Raw genomic sequence first — 21,526 nt, 5'->3', positions numbered from 1 at the left:
TATGGTGCAGATTTATTGACGACATATTTTTTGTGTGGGAGGCTGATGTACAGGCTTTGGAATTGTTTATTCAGTTCCTTAACCAATGCTACTACTACTACTATTTAGCATTTCTATAGCGCTACAAGGCCATCCAACGATTAAATTCACAGGACATCATGAAAATCGAGAGATCAATTATCTGGATGTGCAAGTCGGAAAAGGCGAGTCATCCTTTGACACTACAGTATATCGTAAGAAGACTGATGTTAATAGCCTGTTACAGTATACTAGTTGTCATCCAAGGTGTCTAAAGAATAGTCTGCCATTCTCTCAGATGTTGAGATATCGACGTTTATGTTCAGAGACTGCAGATTTTCGAGAGCAGGCTAGGACTCTTAGCAGGCGCCTGTATCAAAGGGGTTATCCCAAACAGATTGTGAGACAAGCATACCGTAGAGCAAAATATAATCATCGTGAGCTACTGCTTTGCCCCAAGGATAATCATCAGAAGCTTGGTGATGAAGAGGAATTTATTACCTGTGTTCTACGATTTAATGACGATGTACACAGGGTTACAAAGATTCTCAGAGACCATTGGGGCATTTTACAGACCCTTCCGATGTTTACAGATAAAAGGATCCGTTTTGCTTATAGTAGATCTAAGAACTTGAAGGAATTTCTATGTCCATCCCTATTACCTGTGCATAGGGATACGTCCCCTATTTTTCAAGGACATAAGAAATGTGGTTGCTGCTGTATGTGTGAGATAATGCTTGAAAGAAGGGCATTTGTCCATCCGCAATCCTCACAAGAATTTACTTTAAAAGTGAACACTAACTGCAAGTCTGATTGTGTGGTGTATTGTCTAGTCTGTCCATGTGAGTTGTTACAGTGGTGGAAATAAGTATTTGATCCCTTGCTGATTTTGTAAGTTTGCCCACTGACAAAGACATGAGCAGCCCATAATTGAAGGGTAGGTTATTGGTAACAGTGAGAGATAGCACATCACAAATTAAATCCGGAAAATCACATTGTGGAAAGTATATGAATTTATTTGCATTCTGCAGAGGGAAATAAGTATTTGATCCCCCATCAACCAGTAAGAGATCTGGCCCCTACAGACCAGGTAGATGCTCCAAATCAACTCGTTACCTGCATGACAGACAGCTGTCGGCAATGGTCACCTGTATGAAAGACACCTGTCCACAGACTCAGTGAATCAGTCAGACTCTAACCTCTACAAAATGGCCAAGAGCAAGGAGCTGTCTAAGGATGTCAGGGACAAGATCATACACCTGCACAAGGCTGGAATGGGCTACAAAACCATCAGTAAGACGCTGGGCGAGAAGGAGACAACTGTTGGTGCCATAGTAAGAAAATGGAAGAAGTACAAAATGACTGTCAATCGACAAAGATCTGGGGCTCCACGCAAAATCTCACCTCGTGGGGTATCCTTGATCATGAGGAAGGTTAGAAATCAGCCTACAACTACAAGGGGGGAACTTGTCAATGATCTCAAGGCAGCTGGGACCACTGTCACCACGAAAACCATTGGTAACACATTACGACATAACGGATTGCAATCCTGCAGTGCCTGCAAGGTCCCCCTGCTCCGGAAGGCACATGTGACGGCCCGTCTGAAGTTTGCCAGTGAACACCTGGATGATGCCGAGAGTGATTGGGAGAAGGTGCTGTGGTCAGATGAGACAAAAATTGAGCTCTTTGGCATGAACTCAACTCGCCGTGTTTGGAGGAAGAGAAATGCTGCCTATGACCCAAAGAACACCGTCCCCACTGTCAAGCATGGAGGTGGAAATGTTATGTTTTGGGGGTGTTTCTCTGCTAAGGGCACAGGACTACTTCACCGCATCAATGGGAGAATGGATGGGGCCACGTACCGTACAATTCTGAGTGACAACCTCCTTCCCTCCGCCAGGGCCTTAAAAATGGGTCGTGGCTGGGTCTTCCAGCACGACAATGACCCAAAACATACAGCCAAGGCAACAAAGGAGTGGCTCAGGAAGAAGCACATTAGGGTCATGGAGTGGCCTAGCCAGTCACCAGACCTTAATCCCATTGAAAACTTATGGAGGGAGCTGAAGCTGTGAGTTGTCAAGCGACAGCCCAGAACTCTTAATGATTTAGAGATGATCTGCAAAGAGGAGTGGACCAAAATTCCTCCCGACATGTGTGCAAACCTCATCATCAACTACAGAAGACGTCTGACCGCTGTGCTTGCCAACAAGGGTTTTGCCACCAAGTATTAGGTCTTGTTTGCCAGAGGGATTAAATACTTATTTCCCTCTGCAGAATGCAAATAAATTCATATACTTTCCACAATGTGATTTTCCGGATTTAATTTGTGATGTGCTATCTCTCACTGTTACCAATAACCTACCCTTCAATTATGGGCTGCTCATGTCTTTGTCAGTGGGCAAACTTACAAAATCAGCAAGGGATCAAATACTTATTTCCACCACTGTATATGTGGGGCAGACTTCACGTACGCTATATGTCCGGCTGATTGAGCACCGAAGTGTGCTGAATACAAAAAAAGTTGCTACACCGCTTGCCCAGCATTGTGCTGCAGCACAACATTCTTTTGCTGAATTAAGATGTTTTGTTTTGCACAGTGCTTTTTTGTGCCGGTACGCAACGGTACGGCGTACCGGCACCTTTTTTTTTTTTTTGCTCCCCCCCGCCCCGTGACGGACGCAGTGCCAGCCCCCATTTCCGGCCGCTGCTGCTTCTCCTGTTGAGCAGCAGCGGCCGCTACACAAAGAAAAAGATTTTAAAAAACTTCAAACCTGGCTGAAACGCGGCACCCCGGCACTGTAGACAGCCATTAGGCATTGGCTGTTGTCCCGCAGCTGCTCCTCCTCTTGCCTTACGTCACTGCGCTCCTCCGGGGTCTTCCTCTAGGGGCAGTGACGTAGAGGCAAGAGGAGGAGCGGCTGTGGGGCAACAGCCAATGCCTAATGGCTGTCTACAGTGCCGGGGTGCTGCGTTTCAGCCAGGCTTCAATTTTTTTTTTTAATCTTCTTTTTCTTTGTGTAGTGTAGCGGCCGCTGCTGCTCAACAGGAGAAGCAGCAGCGGCCGGAAATAGGGGTTGGTGCCGCGTGCGTCGCGACTTCGCGCCGTTCGCGGGAAACTTGGCAGGGAGAGGGAAACCAACAGAGGGAAGGATTGGGGAGAGAGAGAAAGAGGGAAAACAACAGAGGGAAGGATTGGGGAGAGAGAGAAAGAGGGAAACCAACACAGGGAAGGATTGGGGGGGAGAGAGAAAGAGGGAAACCAACACAGGGAAGGATTGGGGGGGGGGAGAGAGGAAAGAGGGAAACCAACAGAGGAAGGATTGGGGGGAGAGAGAGAAAGAGGGAAACCAACAGAGGAAGGATTGGGGGGGGAGAGAGAGAAAGAGGGAAAACAACAGAGGGAAGGATTGGGAGAGAGAGAGAGGGAAAACAACAGAGGGAAGGATTGGGGAGAGAGAAAGAGGGAAAACAACAGAGGGAAGGATTGGGGAGAGAGAGGGAAAAAACAGATGGAAGGATTGGGGAGAGAGGGGAAAACAGATGGAAGGATGGGGAGAGAGAGAAAGAGGGAAAACAACAGAGGGAAGGATTGGGGAGAGAGAGAAGAGGGAAAACAACAGAGGGAAGGATTGGGGAGAGAGAGAAGAGGGAAAACAACAGAGGGAAGGATTGGGGAGAGAGAGGGAAAACAGGGGAGAGAGGGAAAAACAGATGGAAGGATGGGGAGAGAGAGGGAAAACAGATGGAAGGATTGGGGAGAGAGGGGAAAACAGATGGAAGGATGGGGGGAGAGAGAAAGAGGGAAAACAACAGAGGAAAGGATTGGGGAGAGAGAGAAAGAGGGAAAACAACAGGGAAGGATTGGGGAGGAGAGAGGGGAAAACAGATGGAAGGATGGGGAGAGAGAGGGAAAAAGAGATGGAAGTATTGGGGGAGAGGGGAAAAACAGATGGAAGGATGGGGAGAGAGGGAAAAACACAGATGGAAGGATTGGGGAGAGAGGGAAAACAGATGGAAGGATGGGGAAAGAGAGGGGGAAAACAGATGGAAGGATGGGGAGAGAGAGAGGGAAAACGGAAGGATAGGGAGAGAAAGAGGGAAGACGCTGGATGGAAGAATGCAGAAAGAAATAGGGGAGACACTGGAAGGATGGGGAGAGAAAGCAGAGCTGCTGGATGGAAAAGGGGAATAGAGAAAGATTGGAGAATAAGAGGAAGGGGCATGGGGAGAACAAGGGTGAGGAAAAGATGAAAAGCCACGGGTAGATGAAGGAAATTAAAGAATGGATAGTAAGAATGAATTAAATCTGGACAGAGAGAGAGCCTGAAAAATATTGAAGAAAGCAAAGAAAAAGGAGACAAAAAATGACAAATGGCACAGAAGAGTTAAGCGAAAACAAAGGAAAGGAGAATCACAGACTGGGACCAATATGGAAAGAAAACAGTCACCAGACAACAAAGGTAGAAAAAAAATCATTTATTTTCATTTTAGTGTTTGTAATATGTCCAATTTGAGAATTTACATTGGCTGTCTTATTTACTGCTACTACTTAGCAAATCATGTTATTTTTTTCTCCTATAGTACTGTAATATTTTCAATGATGTCTGTTTATATGCGCCATGGCTGGTATAGGGGGTGTGGTTAATGTGGGTGTGGCTATCATAGGGGTGGGGCCATATGTGGTGACCCCGCCCATAATGAGTACCGGCACCTTTTTTTCTACAAAAAAAGCACTGGTTTTGCAACAGATTGATATTTCCCCGGCACGGATCGGGGTTGATAGGAAGAGGATCCTGTTCCAGTGCGAACAGAAATGGATATACCGTTTAAACTCACTTACTCCAACTGGTCTGAATGGAAAAATTGAATGGGGTCATTTTTTCTAATTTTGGATGATCTGGTGACGAATGTTTAGACATTTGAAGCAGTAGACACATCCGCGTTATGTTTAAATGAAAGTCCTATATAAATGCAAGCTGATTGGTCAGGCCAACTTTTGGCGTCTGACGTAACAGAGCATTTAAATCCGAGAGGCCATTTTTTGCTCCAAGCTGGTCCGTTAGAGCTGTGTGCTCTCTTAGCTGAGGTGTCTGCAAATAATGCTTTTCATAAGAGATAAGTACTGCAAAGCTATGCCTAGTTTTAAGTTTGGCTTTTTTTGTTTTAGATTGATGCCGACCTTGTGACCCTGAAGCAGGTGACGAAACGCTGGCCACCGTTGGTCGTGGTCGCGCTCAGTGCCAAACAGTAAAGAAGAGATCGGACTTCTGGAAAGCTAAGTAGTTTTCAAACTAAACTCCTTAGAAATTTATGGAGCACAAATTAAAATAGAAAAAAAAGAAAAAAAGTAAGAAAGAAGTAAAAATTTAAGTGCATGTGGCTATTGGACTGTTTAACAGCTCAGGGGTGTTTGCCAATGATGAAGCAGCCCAGCCCCCGTGAGCTCAGAATACATAGAGCCGGGGGCTTCTAGAGGCAACACCTCTTTAATTCAATGATTTATTCTGTGGTACAAGTGCATGCCAGTTGTGCTTATTTATATCTCCTTCATATCTGGGTTTGTTATATAGATAACGTAGTAAGAAGGAGATAGCCTGCAGTATTCATTTTATATGTATGTATATACACACACACACACTGCTTAAAACAGCAAGGGTTTTTTTTTTTTTTTTTTAGATTTCAACTTTTTTTATTATTGAAGCAGAATTTAACAAGCAGTTACTTTTCCCATAAGAAAAAGGAGTAAAAATAATACAACCATGAAAATACTGTGTCAATCAGCTTCAATCAATTTTTAACATTAAACTCCCCCCCTTCTCGTTGACACCCAACCCTACCTCCCCCATCTCCCGCCCATCCTCTTCCCGCTGCTCTCCCTCCTCTCTATGGTTTTTTTTTTTTTTAATTACCTTTATTATTCCCCATCACAACAGGAATAACGCTAAACCAGGTAGCCTTTAGGGGTTTGTTTTGGGTTTTGTTTTTATCAGTCTGCAGCTGCAAGGGCATCCATAAAGTGGTGAGAGAAGACAGTGGAGAATGGGGACCCACAATACCTGCAGCAATAGCCCCATGGGGACTGAGTCACAAGCTTCACCAAGTTATTGTCCACTGGCGATGACATGAGTTGCAGAGTCATACTCTACGCTCAACCAGGTTTAATCAGTGGAGCAGGAACCTGGGAGCAAGGCAATTAGGCTTGACAAAGTGGTGCAACATTAGCCTGCACTGCTGGGAGCTAGGCTAAGGACCAGGAGAAACAGCCTGAATAACTTACCACCTACTAGAGGTAGAGAAAGTACTGGAATTTTCAACTGGGCACCAGACCCTTATACCAGTGATGTCACTGGGAAAAGTCAGTTTCTCCAAGTTCATCTGATGGTAGGCAGGGATAACAACCCACTAGTTAGGATGATGAAGACTGGACACTAAGGAATTGCCTTTATACAACAGGCTCGTATGATGACCCTCCGAGGTGTACAAATGCTCTAGCAAAATACATATGTGCTCCAAAAATGTAAAAATGTGTGTGTACTCTATGTATCTACTGCGTATTCTATTTAAAAAATACTCATATTTTAACTGTCCCTGCTCCACCCAAACTACACCTCCAAGAACATATGTGACCCACATATAAGAATGAATCTTGTCAACACGTATATTTTCACAGTGCCATCTTCTGTGTATAAAGCATAAATGCATTATAAAATTACCTCCTCCCTAAAATGTTTTAAAAATGGTATTTGTTTCATATGAGATTATCACCAAAACAAGCAATAATTTCAGGTTCCTTCATAAAATTTGGGATGGATTCTGAGGTGCTACAGCAACTTAAGTTGTAACCAGTAATGGATAAGATGTAAGTACTAATCTGGCCTACAAAGATAAATTTTGGGCAACTGTGATAAGCTGTCAGGCACCAAGGAATTAGGTATTAAAATCATATTTAACAAATGCAGCTTCCTGTTATTGAATACCAACTGGCGTGGAAAAGTTAGCAGATCTAATATAATAAAACTCACCCTCAACGTTCTGAGGACAACGTTCTGAAGTCACTCAGACTCCCAGAAAGGTTCGTAAGTTCATGGTGATGAAGCCACTGACCATGACTCGCTGCCCCGCCCTCACGTCAAATGTAATGACGTCGAGGGCAGAAAACCAAAAGAAAAATGAAAGAAGGGACCGCATCCAGGCAGAGGGAGGAGTAGGGAAACACGCGGACCGTGTTTCCCTACTCCTCCCCCTGCCTAGGAAATGCTGGGCAACAACCTCACAAACCACCCGAAGCCCCGCACACAGAATGACGGAGGTCCAAAACCACCCCCCACTGCGCCGCCCCCCCCTCGCGCACCGCCCACCAAAACAACCAAAGAAGCCCAGCCCACAAAATGATGGAGGAGCAACACCCACCCCCCGAGCCACCACCCACCATCGCGTTGCTTTGCTGGCGGGGGACACGAAACCCCGCCAGCACAAGTCCTGTCTTCAGACTCCGGCGTGAACTTCAGCATTTACTAGCCTATGCAGGCAGGGCTTCTGTGCGTCTGACGTCATGCACGTGCAGGACGTCAGACACACAGAACCCCGCCCAGCAAAGGCTAGCAATGCCGAAGATCAAGCAGAGTCAGCAGACAACAAAGGACTTCTGCTGGCGGGATTTTGGGACCCCCGCCAGCAAAACTACGTAACGCAACGGTGGGTGGGATGGCGGCGGGGGAGGGGGGCATCGCAGTGGGTGGGATGGCGGCGGGGAACATCACGCAGAGGAGGCAGTGACAGCAATAAACGAAAAAACCCCTGCAATCTGGCAGCGCTACCTTCCCTCATCTTCAAAGCACCGCTTCCAAAAACCCCTGCCCCCCCACACACTCTGGCAGCAGATCCTGAACCCCCCAACCAAACACACACACTTATTCACTCTCATTTGGCCACACTTCCTAAACCCCCCCCCCCTCCACCACACCCACACACACACACACACACACACACACACACACACACACTCACTCTCTCAACTGGCAGCGCTTCCTGAAAACCCTGCCCCCCCACAAATACACTCACTCATCTGGCAAACCCCTCTCCTCCCCAACACACACACACTCACTCATCTGGCAGCGCTTCCTGAAACCCCTGCCCCCCCACACACTCATCTGGCACCGGTTCCTGAACCCCCCCACACCCCCTCCCCCCCACACACTCTGTCTCATATGGCAGCGCTTCCAGAAACCCAGTACACACACACACACACACACATACTCACTTCTCATCTGGCAGCGCTTCCTGAAACCCCTGCCACAACCACACACAGTCACTCACTAATCTGGCAGCCATTCCTGAACCCCCCCCCCCCAAACACACACACTTACTCACTCTCATTTGGCCACACTTCCAGAACCACCCCACCACCACCAACACACACACACTCAATCTCTCTCATCTGGCAGCGCTTCCTGACCCCCCCCCCCCCCCACACACACACACAAACTCACTCATCTGCAAACGCTTGATAAACCGCCCCCCCCCCACACACACACTCACTCATCTGGCAGTGCTTCCAGACCCCCCACACACACCCCTCTTCTTCCAAGCTGAACCACCCAACACAACCAACACACACCTCCAACATACACACTCTCTCACTCAAAATCTCATCTGCCATCGCTTCCTGAACCCCCCTCCACCCCCCCACAAACTCACTCTGTCTCATCTTGCAGCGCTTCCTGAAACCCCTGCCACCACCCACACACAGTCACTGACTAATCTGGCAGCCATTCCTGAACCCCCCCCCCCCCCCACACACACACACTTACTCACTCACTCTTATTTGGCCCCGCTTCCTGAACCCCCCCCCCCCCACACACACACACACACACACACTTACTCACTCACTCTTATTTGGCCCCGCTTCCTGAACCCCCCCCCCCCCCACACACACACACACACACACACAAACACTCACTCTCTCATCTGCCAGTGCTTCCTGAACCCACGCCACAAACACTCACTCATCTGGCAATGCTTGAAAAACCGCCCCCCCCCCCCCCCCCCCACTCATCTGGCAGCGCTTCCTGAACCACCCACACCCCTCTTCTTCCAAGCTGAACCCCCCAACACACCTCCCACTCCCCAACCCCATACACACACACGCACTCTATCTCTCATCTGGCAGCGCTTCCTGAACCTCCCCTACCTCCCCCCCCCCCCACACTCACTCTCAATCATCTGGCAGCGCTTCCTGAAACACCATACACACACACTCACTCACTCTCTCTCTCATCTGGCAGCGCTTCCTGAACCCCCTGCCCCCCCCCCCACACACTCACTCACAATGTCATCTGGCATTGCTTCCTGAACCCCCCCCCCCTACACACACACACTCACTCTCTCACTCTCATCTGGCAACGCTTCCTGAACACACCACACCCCTCTTCTTCCAAGCTGAACCCCCTCCAACACATCCCCCCCCCCCAACACTCTCTCTCTCCCCCTCCTCCAGCACACCAATTGCTTAGGTGCAGTGGCGGCAATCTCAGACACCAGAGAGAGAGGGGGGCCTGACACCATAGAGAGAGAGGGAGGGAGGTATCTCTGTCACACGCACACTCTCTCTCTCTCACAGACAATGTCTTTCTGTCTCTCACTCTCACACACTCTATGTCTCACAGTGTATCACATTCACTCTCTATGTGTCACACAGTCACTTACACACTCACTTGGTCTCATACACTCAGTGTCACAGAGAATCAATGTCTCACACACACTCTCTCGCACACACTGTATCTGTGAGAAACACACTCTCTCTCTCTCTATCACACTGTGTCTCACATACGCAATTGCACACACTCTCATTCTCACACACACACACTCTCACAGACATACTCACACCCAGACTCACTCTCTCTCTCACACACACACTCGCACTTTCACTCTCTCTCTCACACACAGTCACTCTCACATACACTCTTCAAAACATACACACTATGAGGAAAACCTTGCTAGCGCCCATTTCATTTGTGTCAGAAACGGGACTTTTTTTACTAGTGTTTTATATTTCAAGGGAAAATTAGGTTCATACCTTGGTAATTTTCTTTCCTTTAGTCACAGCAGATGAATCCATTACGAATGGGTTGTGTCCACCTACCAGCAGGGGGAGATAGAGAACACTGAAAACCATAGTGCCTCTAGGACAGCTAGCTCCATCTGCCTCTCAGTATTTTGAAGCTTCCAAAGCAGTGTTAAACTGCAAAGTAGCATAACATGAACTTTCCTCACAGCGAACGAACGCCCCAGAACAGGAGCAATAACACAAAGGAGGGATGAACTCAACCTCCTGTAGTAGAACAGAAATCCTGAAGACTGTTTTCCAACTTCTCCCAATGAGGGAACATGTCTGCAGGAAAAACTGAACACAAAACAGAGTCAACCAAGGAGGGATCGTGGATTCATCTGCTGTGACTAAAGGAAAGAAAATTACCAAGGTAAGAACCTAATTTTCCCTTCCTTGTCATCAGCTGCAGATGAATCCATTACAAATGGGATGTATCAAAGCAATCTCTAAATAGGGCGGGAACAAGCCACACCACGTGCAAGCACTTGTGCTCCAAAAAGCACGTCCCTCCTGGCAGCCATATCCAGCCTGTAATGACAAAGGAGAGCTTAGAAGCCCAAGCAGCTGCACTACATATCTCTTGAAGAGAGAGTGCTCCCGTCTCAGCCCAAGAGGAGGAAATCGATCGTGGAATGTGCCTTAAAGGCGTCAGGCAGATAAGTAGAAAAAATGGCTTCCTTAAGCCAACGGGCTATAGTGGCTTTAAACGCTGGAGACCCTCTGCGAGGACCTGACAATACAAAAAGGTGATCAGAGGTCCTGAAAGCATTTGACATCTGCAGATACTGCAACAGAGCCCTGCGCACATCCAGAAGGTGTAACTGCCCAAAAGATTCCGGAAACTCCTCCCTAGTAAAGGGGAGCAAAAAAATAGGCTGGTTTAGGTGAAACACTGAAACCACCTTAGGCAGGAAGGAAGGCACAGTACATACCGTAACTCCGGACTCTGAGAATTGCAGAAATGGGACTCGACAGGACAGCGCCTGGAGCTCAGACACCCGTCTCACCGATGTAATGGCCACCAAAAAGACTGTCTTTAGACTCACATCCTTCTCCGAAGCTCGCCTCAGCGGCTTGAAGGGCGAACACTGAAGAGCCTTTAATACTAGCCCCAGGTTCCAAGCCGGACAAGGGGCCCGCACGGGAGGCCGGAGCCGAAGCACCCCTCTAAGAAACCGTGCAATGTCCTGATGCGCAGCCAGGGAGAGGCCCGAGACCTTCCCCCGAAAAAATGCCAACGCTACCACTTGAACACGCAGGGAATTATAGGCCAAGCCTTTTTGTAAACCATCCTGCAAAAAGTCAAGTATCGGTGAGACAGAAGCCCGCATGGGTGCGATTGCTTTAGAAGCACACCAAGCCTCAAACTGGCGCCAGATCCGAGCATAGGCCACGGAAGTGGAACGCTTGCAGGCCTGCAAGAGAGTGGAGATGACCTTGTTAAAATAGCCCTTGTCTCTCAATTGTGCCCTCTCAATAGCCATGCCGTAAGACCAAAGCGGCATGGATCCTCCATGGTCACCGGGCCCTGCGTCAACAGGTTCGGTACCAGAGGCAAGGGAAGGGGAGCCTTCACCAGCATCCACCGGAGGTCCGCATACCACGGCCATCTGGGCCAATCCGGGGCAATGAGAATCACCACTCCTTGATGCAGCCGAATTCGCAGTAGTCGCCGCCCTATTAAGGGCCAAGGAGGGAACACATACAGGAGGCCCTGAGGCCAGGGTTGAGCCAAGGCATCCAACCCCGCTGAGCGAGGATCTCTCCGTCTGCTGAAAAAGGACGGGACTTTGGCATTTGTGCCTGAGGCCATAAGATCCACTATGTGCGTTCCCCATTTGGCACAGATCTGAAGGAACACTGTCTGCCAGTTCCCACTCCGCAGGGTCGATTTGATACCTGCTTAGAAAATCGGCTTGCACGTTCCTCTGACCTGCTATGTGAGTTGCTGACAGAAGCTGCAGATGTAGCTCAGCCCAGCGGCATATCTGAGCGGCCTCTGCGGCCAGTGTTTGGCACTGAGTGCCGCCTTGACGATTTATGTAGGCCACTGCTGTCGTGTTGTCCGACAGAACTCTGACAGCCAGTCCCTCCAGAGTCTTGTGAAAGGCCAGAAGAGCCTGGAATATCGCTCTCAGTTCCAAGCGATTGATGGACCACCCCGTTTCCTCGGGTGTCCACAGACCCTGGGCATATAGCTTCCCTGGCAATGTGCTCCCCCAGCCCTTCAGGCTGGCATCAGTTACCACCAGGCACCAATCGGGAAGCGCTAGCGACATTCCTCGCCGCAGCATGCTGTCTGAGAGCCACCACTCCATACTGAGTCGAGCCGCAGGGAGCCACGTGAGTCTGCGTTGATAATCCTGGGACATAGGAGACCATCGTTGAAGCAGGGCAATCTGCAGAGGTTTCATGTGCGCTCTCACCCATGGCACCACTTCCAAGGTGGCCATCATCGACCCCCAACAGCTGGACAAAGTCCCAAGCGCGCGGACGAGGCATCCTCAGGAACAGACAGACCTGATTCTGAAGATTGCACCGCCTTTGGTCAAGTAGAAAGACAAACCCCGAGCCCCTGTAGAACCAGACCCCCAAATATTCTAGAGATTGAGAGGGGGTCAGGTGACTTTTGGGTATATTGACGACCCAGCCCAGAGATTGCCGTACTGAGACCACTCTGGCTGTTATGTGACGACTCTCTTCTGCAGAGTCCGCTCTGATGAGCCAGTCGTCGAGGTACGGGTGAACCCGAATACCCTCTCGCCTGAGAAAGGCAGCTACTACCACCATTACCTTGAAAAAGGTTTGGGGAGCTGTGGTGACGCCAAAATGCAAGGCCCGAAACTAAAAATGTTTTCCCAACACCGCAAACCAGAGGAACCATTGGTGCGGGGGCCATATAGGAATGTGCAAGTAAGCTTCTTTCACGTCCAGAGACGTGAGGAACTCTCCTGGCTGAACCGCCGCAATGACAGAGCACAGGGTTTCCATGTGAAAATGCCGCACTCTTAGTGACTCGATCACTTTCTTAAGTCGAGAATGGGCCGATAAGACCCGCCTTTTCGTGGTACCACAAAATAAATGGAGTAACGACCGCAGCCGTGTTCGGCGGGAGGCACAGGCATCACCGTTCCAAGGTGCAACAAGACTTGTAAGGTCTCCTCTACCGTAGCCCGTTTTGGCGGCAGTGCCGCATCAGGACTCCACAAACACGTCTCTCACCGGGGAACCGAATTCCAATCGATAACCTTCTCTGATCAGGTCCAGGACCCACTGATCTGAGGTAATCTTGGTCCACTCCTCGAGAAAGAGGGAAAGGCGTCCTCCTACAGCTGTGAAGGAGGAGTGGACCGGCGTCCAATCATTGTGGAGGACGGCCCTGAACTCCTGGCCTTGAGCCTGCCGCTGCGGAGCGTTTGTCCGAGCGAAAGGAGTTCCTCTGCTGAAAATTGGCACGTTGAGTAAATCCAGCAGAGCGCCCCAGGCGATACCCTCGAGCTTCACGGAAGCGAGGTCTGGAGGAGGATGGAACCACCTGACCCTTGGAAGAAGGCCGCAGCCTATCCTCAGGTAACCTCTGGGGTTTAGCATCCCCCAGGACTTTAACAATCTTCTCCAACTCCTCTCCAAATAATAGAAGGCCCCGAAATGGCAACTTCACCAGCCTTTGCTTAGAGGCCATGTCAGTCACCCAATGCCATAGCCATTGAAGGCGGCGGGCGACCACCGCCACAGACATCTGTTTAGCCGAAGCTCTGACCAGATCATAGAGGGCGTCAGCTAAAAATGACAAGGCTGAATCCAATCACGGTGCAACCTCAGCGAGGGACTCCGCACCATCCACGGGCTGTTCCACTGCCTGTTGTAACCAAGAGAAGCAGGCTCAAGCAGCATAAGAACTGCAAACAGATGCCCTTATGGCTAGGCCCGAAATCTCACAGGACCATTTTAGCGCTGATTCCAGCCGCCGGTCCTGAATGTCCTTCAGGGCGACCCCTCCTTCTACTGGGAGGGTGGTCTTTTTTGTCACCGCCATGACTAAGGCATCCCAAAACGGGCCAAGTGCTCCTCACTCAGAGGGTAAAGGTGCCCCATCGCCCTGGCCACTTTCAAGGGCCCCTCAGGGTCAGCCCATAGAGCAGAAATAAGCTCTTGGATGGAGTCATGCAAAGGAAAGGCTCGAGCAGGCTTCTTAGTACTCGCCATCCTTGGATTACCAGAGGAGGCCTCGCCTTTAACAGGATCATCAATAGAGAGGGCCTGTAAGGCATCAAAGATAAGTGATGGCAGCTCATCGCAGTGGATAATCCGAACCGCAGTGGGATCATCCAGATCCAGTGGCAAACCAGCACCTTCCTCTGGCTCCTCAGACCACGAAGGCCTGCCAGATCCCTCAGAGTCCCCACAGCCCGACCACAGGGGGGGGGGGGGGGGGGGGGAGGGGGGTGCGCCAATCTCCGACGGGGAATTTACCCGTCTATGCTTAGCGTGCATCCAACGCTCAGGGGAATCTACGTCTGACATCAGCCCCGGGCCATCAGCAGTCGGAGGGGGACCAGGTAGCAACGCAGTGTCAGACACCTGCGGCAGAGCTCTTTTCAGCATGAAGGCTTTATGTAAAATAAGCACAAACTCAGGGGAGAAAAACTCACCCTGACCTCCCGTCTCCAAATTAGGAGCCACGGGGAACGGAGCTCCTCTGGTAGCCTCGGCCCGAGGCGCCCCTCTACTCTCAGACTACTCCACAACCACGGGGGTCGAGCCATGCGGCGCTTCCAAGATGGCGCCCACTGCCAGCTCCATCGAGCATGAAGAATTATCGCTCGCCATGCTCGTACTGGCTCTACCATCTAAACAGCATGTTTTACAGAGCCCTGCTGCTGATCTGCGCTTGCCACAACGGGAACAGCGCTTAACTCCCTCAGTAGCCATCTCCGAAAAACGGTGGAATAAAATTCAAAATGGCGGCTTTGCGCCAAAATCACCCTGATCGGAACGCCGTCCGCAGGCCCTCCCCGGAGGAGCTGAGTACCGCTCTTACCTCAAAGGACTGAGTCCACGAGTTCCGGTCACGCTGCACAGTCAGGAAAAGCCTCAGAAATAGCAGCGCTGTCAAAGCGCAATTTTTTTTTTTTTTTTAACGCTGTTAGGAAAGTTGGAGGCAAACAGCTACAGGGGTACTCCGGAGGCAGAAGAGGGTGGGAAAGGCAGGGAAAGGGCGAACCTATATGCCTGCATCCACACAGGGGGAAGGGTAAGGCAGGAAAAGGGCGAATCTATGTGCCTTTAAAGTGGGCTCCACTTAGCCACAACACTCCTGCTACAACTGGCAAAAGCACAGGAGCCACCCCAGGCAGAATCTTCAAGTTGCTGAAAAAGCTGCGTCCAACCCTGCTGGGAGATAGAGAAATACTGAGAGGCAGATGGAGCTAGCCGTCCTAGAGGCACTATGGTTTTCAGTGTTCTCTATCTCCCCCTGCTGGTAGGTGGACACAATCCGTTCGTAATCGATTCATCTGCTGCTGAAGACAAGGGAAAAAATGGATTGAGAATGTAGATGGAGTGGCCTAATGGTTTGTGCAGCAAACTTTGATTCCAACTGCAGCTCCCTGTGACCTTGGGCAAGTCACTTAGGGTCTCTTTTACAAAGCTGCGCTACCGATTCTCGGTGCAGCAAACGCGAAGAAACCCATTCAATTCCTATGGGCTTCCTCTCATTTACCGCGCGTAAATTGCTAGCATGGCTTTTTAAAAGAATTCCTTTTGCCTCAGGTACAAAAAACACATTGTGAGCCCTCTAGTGACAGAGAAAGTACCTGCTCATAATGTGTGATTGTTCTCCACCTTGAACTTGATGGTTTAAGATGATAAATGCCAGAATTAAATTCAAAATTAAAATTTAGCATATTAATAAAACACTCCAGATAGAAACTGTTATAGTCTAAATTGATTACTTGTTATCCTCCATATTTTCATTTATCTCGCGGTGTTAAGTTCTTTATTGTCTAAAAAGATATGCATGCTAGCTCTCAGTAACTTTTATTGGGCCCAACAGTTTCGCCTATTTCTTTAGGTTTCCACCTCAGCCAGAACTGACCTTCATTTAATTAATTACCTAGGGTGTTTTCCCTTTAATTTTATATTCTCCAGCTAACAAACCTAACCATCATATATGAAGGGCATAAGCGAGAGGGCCTCAAACCACTGTTCTCTCCAGAATATAGCTAAAATACCCCAAGTCTGTCCACTAGTTCAGCAGTTCCCAAAACTTTCTCAGGTCATGGCGCCCCTAGGCTACATATTTTCTCTGAGTTCTTCCCCCTCCCCCCCATATTGATTCCTAGCTTTGCTGGCGGAGACACCAAGCCCCGCCAGCTGAAGAGGTCCAGTGCCCAAGGCCAGAGCAAATCAGTGGCATGCTTCAGCCACTGAGCCGGCATTTCCACACTTGCCCTCCTTCTCTTCCCCCTTTCCACCCAGCGTCTACCCTCCTTCTCCCACTGACCACCATCTCTCTCTCTCTCTCTCTCCCTCCCTTGTACCCCAGGTCCAACATCTCATGCAAAATGTCTCCCTCACACAACCCCCTCTATCATCGTCCAACATTTCTCCCTCTCCCCCATGCACCATCATGTCCAATATCTCTTCCTCCCCTCCATCCTTATGTCCAACATTTCTCCCTCACTCACCCCTCCTTCCCCACCACCCCCATAACCAGATTTTTCCCTCTCTCACCCCTTACGTCTCCTTTGCTGTGTCTCTCCCTTCCTCTCCCTCCACCCCAACAATTCTGCCCTTCCCCCCATGCAGCATCTCTCCTTCTCTCCCCCACCCCACCCTCAACTCTCTCTCTTGCTTCAACGGGTCCCTGTCAGCGATTCCCACACTCTACCTGCCACTAACCCGGAAGCCTCCTCTCTGCTGCATCCTGCCCCTGGACTAGCGGCATGCAGCATGTGAGAATCACTGCCACAAACCTTTCTACTCCTCATCCTCCAGTGGTTTGGGGGGAGAGGGGGCAGGATTTGCTGCTCCCTTACAACCTTCTGCCTTCTCAAACTCCAGCACAGCAGGGCCCAGGATTCACTGCAGCTGTGCGTGCTTCTCCCATCTCTCTCTGCAGCACCTTTCTGACTTCATTGTGGCACACCAGAGCACCGCAAAGCACAGTTTGGGAAACACTGCACTAGTGGTTACACCAATAGCAAACTCCTTCTCCACCAGGGAGCATCAAGACTGCCTCTGCTACATCCCCAGCCTTGACCAGCACCAGAAACAGTCTTTCAGTTTGGGCTAGTATTTTCAATAAACATTTTTGAAACAAAAATTAAATTCAACTTGTAAGTTCATGTGTATCTAGTTACACAAATAGTACAATATTTGGTAAGCTAGGGGGTGCTGAGGAAAAATGCCTATTAATGGCATTGCAAATTAAAATATTCAACTTCAAACTGTTTCCACAGTTACCACAATACAAACACAAACCTTTCTAGTGCAGCGTTCTGTCATTGCCAGAATATAAATATACCAGCTATACTGAGATAGCTTTTTCTAGCACAATTATATTTAAGTCAACCTAGTAAACATTTTGCAGGAATCAAACAATTCACCACATTTCAGATTGCCAACACTTAATTTCAAAGTTTGGGTGTGCAGAATTCTACCTTCATCCTGCAAAATTTGGAAAAGCTGGGACCATGCAATGAAAGGAGAGAGGGAAAGCAACATCTTCAGCCCAGGGGGAAGGAAAGAAAAAACTATGGCCAGAGGAGGAGAAAGCAGCACGTTCGACTCATATGGTTAAAGGAGAAAGAACACACATGGGGAAGGAGAGGGAAGCTGCATGTATGGCCTGCCCAGCCAAAAGACAGAATAAGCACTGTAATGTATGAAGCCACAGCTAGAAGATATCTTAGGGACAGAGTTAGGGCCAGTGATGGAGAGAGTCCTGGGAGCTAAGCCTAGTACTGAGGAAGAAGCGAGTTGAGCCTTGCGCAGAGGGGAAAGCTAGAAACTGCTTTGAAGGGGGATTGAAGCTGGAAAGGAGAGTTTGAACCTGGCAAGGAAGCACGAGTGTGCTACAAAGGGACTGCGTCTGGGGAAGAGGGCAAGAGCGAGCTGAAGGAAAGTTTGAGCTGGAGGAGAGTTTTAGTCTGCAAAGGAGAGTTTGAGTCTGGAGAAGATGGCAAGAGCAAGCTGGGGGGGGGGGGGGGGGGGGGGAACAGAGGCCAAGAAAGAGGCAAGTGAGCTGGCAGGGAGATTGAGCCTATGAAGGGGGACAACCTGGGGAGGGGAATCAAGCACAAAAACTGCTATGGTAGGGTAGAAGGAATGAATTGGGGAGAGGACAAGAGCAAGCTTGAGGATCAATTAAAAGAAAGGGAGGGGGGCAATCAAGCATATGAACTGAAGGTGAGTCAGGATTTAAGATGTCCTTTTTGAGCACTGAAAAAAAATTTACTTAAAAATAGTGGTTATATTGAGTTATTTTGGCAAATAAAGCATGCAAATTTTTAAATATTATGAACTGAACTGTCATTTCTTTTTGCACAAAATTCCCCGAGTAACAATTTCTACCCTACACCCAACTGCATAAATATAAAATGCATAATATAAAATACAGCAATGCTGCTGGTTCTTTTACCAATGAGAACTACATTTATGTATACTAAAATTAATTATTTATATTTACCCTTTCACCTTGTAGTCTAAACACTTACCCGGCTCCCAAGATATCCTTCTTTGCCAGGCCAATAGCAGCTATAACTTTCACCCTTAATAAACGACCATTTTCCTGCAATTGAAAAAAAATGTTTTATATATCCAAACAAAAAATAAAAGCACAGAATTCACCTCTGTTTATTCAATAAGTCCAATCTAATGGCTATTATTAATCCTTTACAAAAAAAAAACAAAAGCACGTTGACCTCCAGAAACAGGACAATGAAGAGCTCTTTATTGGAAAGACCCGAAACGGGCCGCGTTTTGGCGACCAAGCATCTGCATCAGGGGTCTGAAAATGATAACATATACACAAATGAAAATATCATAAAAGACATACATAAAACTCTTGTATGAAAACATATACATTAAAAGATGAATAAAAGTAATTAAATTACCTAAATAGTTGAATTCCAAAAGCAATCATTAAGATATTTTATTTTTTTATTTTTGTTACATTTGCACCCTGCGCTTTCCCACTCATGGCAGGCTCAATGCGGCTTACATATTATATACAGGTACTTATTTGTACTTGGGGCAATGGAGGGTTAAGTGACTTGCCCAAAGTCACAAGGAGCTGCCTGTGCCTGAAGTGGGAATCGAACTCAGTTCCTCAGGACCAGAGTCCACCACCCTAAACAGAGAGAACTATAAAATATAAGCAAAACAATTTTTAACAAATAAAGTATACAAAATAAACAAAGGCCACAAATAGATGGGTGCTGTTATGAGATCCTATCAAAATGAGAAAATAAAAAAGTAAAAAAATAATTGAAAAAACGGTATATCCTGACTTACCCCTGAAATTGCAGAACTCAAATGATAAAGATAAGAAATCTACTGTGAAATCAGTTCAATGACAATATGTTCAAAAGGCGGACATACAAAAATTACTCAAAAAGAGGGAGTAATTAGAAGAAACAAGCATGCGTCGGGAGCAGACAGAAGGCATCACACAATAATAGAGCACAAATGGTTATAAAATACCAAAGTGGCTTAGTTTGAGCAAAGTGCAATTATCACATATTTTATAATGTTTGCAGAGTAGTGGAAGTGTTACAGCTAAAGTTGCTTAAAGTACAGACAATAAAAAAAAAAAAGTTAGTGCAGTTGTCAGTGATACATATGAACTGTATCTGCCCACAATTAACATGGTCCCACTTCTAATGAATGAATAACCCACTTCCAATGGTGAAGACAGAAAATGCTACAATCTAAAGTGAAAAAAAAAAAACTTTGCATATGATACAATAAAAAAAAACCCAGCAACATTTTATTCAGAGACACAAATGTTTTAAGAATGTAATTTTCTTTGGCAGTTCCACTACACTTTGAGTTAGATCTCCATCACTCGCAGAGGTGTTTTCATAGTCACTTCCACATCACTTTTGTAATTGGACTAGGGACACAGAGGCATATTTTCAAAGCACTTAGCCTTCCAAAGTTCCATAGGTTTCAATGGAACTTTGGAAGGCTAAGTGCTTTGAAAATATGCCTCATAGTAACATAGTAGATGATGGCAGAAAAAGACCTGCACGGTCCATCCAGTCTGCCCAACAAGATAAACCCATGTGTGCTACTTTTTGTGTATACCCTACTTTGATTTGTACCTGTCCTCTTCAGGGCACAGACCGTATAAGTCTGCCCAGCACTAACCCCACCTCCCAACCACCAGTCCCGCCTTCCACCACTGGCTCTGGCACAGACCGTATAAGTCTGCCCAGTACTATCCCCGCCTCCCAACCACCAGTCCCGCCTCCCACCACCAGCTCTGGCACCCAATCTCGGCTAAGCTCCTGAGGATCCATTCCTTCTGAACAGGATTCCTTTATGTTTATCCCACGCATGTTTGAATTCCGTTACCGTTTTCATTTCCACCACCTCCCGCGGGAGGGCATTCCAAGCATCCACTACTCTCTCCGTGAAAAAAATACTACCTGACATTTTTCTTGAGTCTGCCCCCTTCAATCTCATTTCATGTCCTCTCGTTCTACCACCTTCGCATCTCCGGAAAAGGTTCATCAATTGTTCTTGCGGGAATCTGCCGCCAGCTGTATCAGCATTTTCTGCTGACAGCGGCTTCGAACATAATTAGGATTATATTGCTCTTTTTTTTTTGTATCGTCGTACTTTCTACCTTCACCATAGGAAATGGGTTATTCATTCATTAGAAGTGAACCACGTTAATTATGGCCAGATACAGTTCATAATGTATACATCACTGCCAACTGCACTAACTGTTTGTTTTATATTATCACTGACAACTGCACTAACTCTTGAGAGTGAGTTCCAGAGTTTGGGGGCTACTCCTCAGAAAGCTCACTTGCAAGTATCATATTGTGCAACTTCTTTTAAAGAGGATACAAATAGTGATCTCCTTGAAAGAACCTTAAAAGCCTCAAAAGCATGCAGAGGGCTAACTTATTCTTTTGGTGCTGTGGCCCATTGTGTCCAAGGACCTTGAAAATCAACACAGGTTTTACATATGGCCGTACAGGGTACTAGTAGCTATTGCAGCTTTTGCAGAAAGGGTGTGATATGGTCATGGTGCTTGCAGCCCTCTATCAGTCATGCTGCAGCATTTCAAATGAGTTGGTGCTGAAGCAAATTTTTGGGTTGACCAACATATGGGACATAATAATAGTCTAGCTGAGACATTATCAGAGCATGAAATTCTAT

General features: G+C 47.8%; 1 protein-coding gene across 3 annotated transcripts in view; it reads right to left on the bottom strand.

The window, feature by feature from the left end:
- Positions 1 to 21,526, bottom strand: part of NEDD4 (NEDD4 E3 ubiquitin protein ligase) — a 578,822-nt gene that overhangs the window by 534,630 nt on the left and 22,666 nt on the right. For 2 of the 3 annotated variants that reach the window (XM_030189078.1, XM_030189079.1), the window contains exon 2: positions 18,847 to 18,920. In XM_030189078.1, coding sequence (XP_030044938.1) covers positions 18,847 to 18,920 — 74 coding nt within the window. Of the gene's footprint in view, positions 1 to 18,846; positions 18,921 to 21,526 lie in introns of those variants that run through there. The other variant, XM_030189080.1, reaches the window with a different exon arrangement.

Source organism: Microcaecilia unicolor, chromosome 1 (assembly GCF_901765095.1).
Source record: "Microcaecilia unicolor chromosome 1, aMicUni1.1, whole genome shotgun sequence".
Lineage (NCBI taxonomy): Eukaryota > Metazoa > Chordata > Amphibia > Gymnophiona > Siphonopidae > Microcaecilia > Microcaecilia unicolor.
This window is presented reverse-complemented; position numbering and strand designations above follow the sequence as displayed.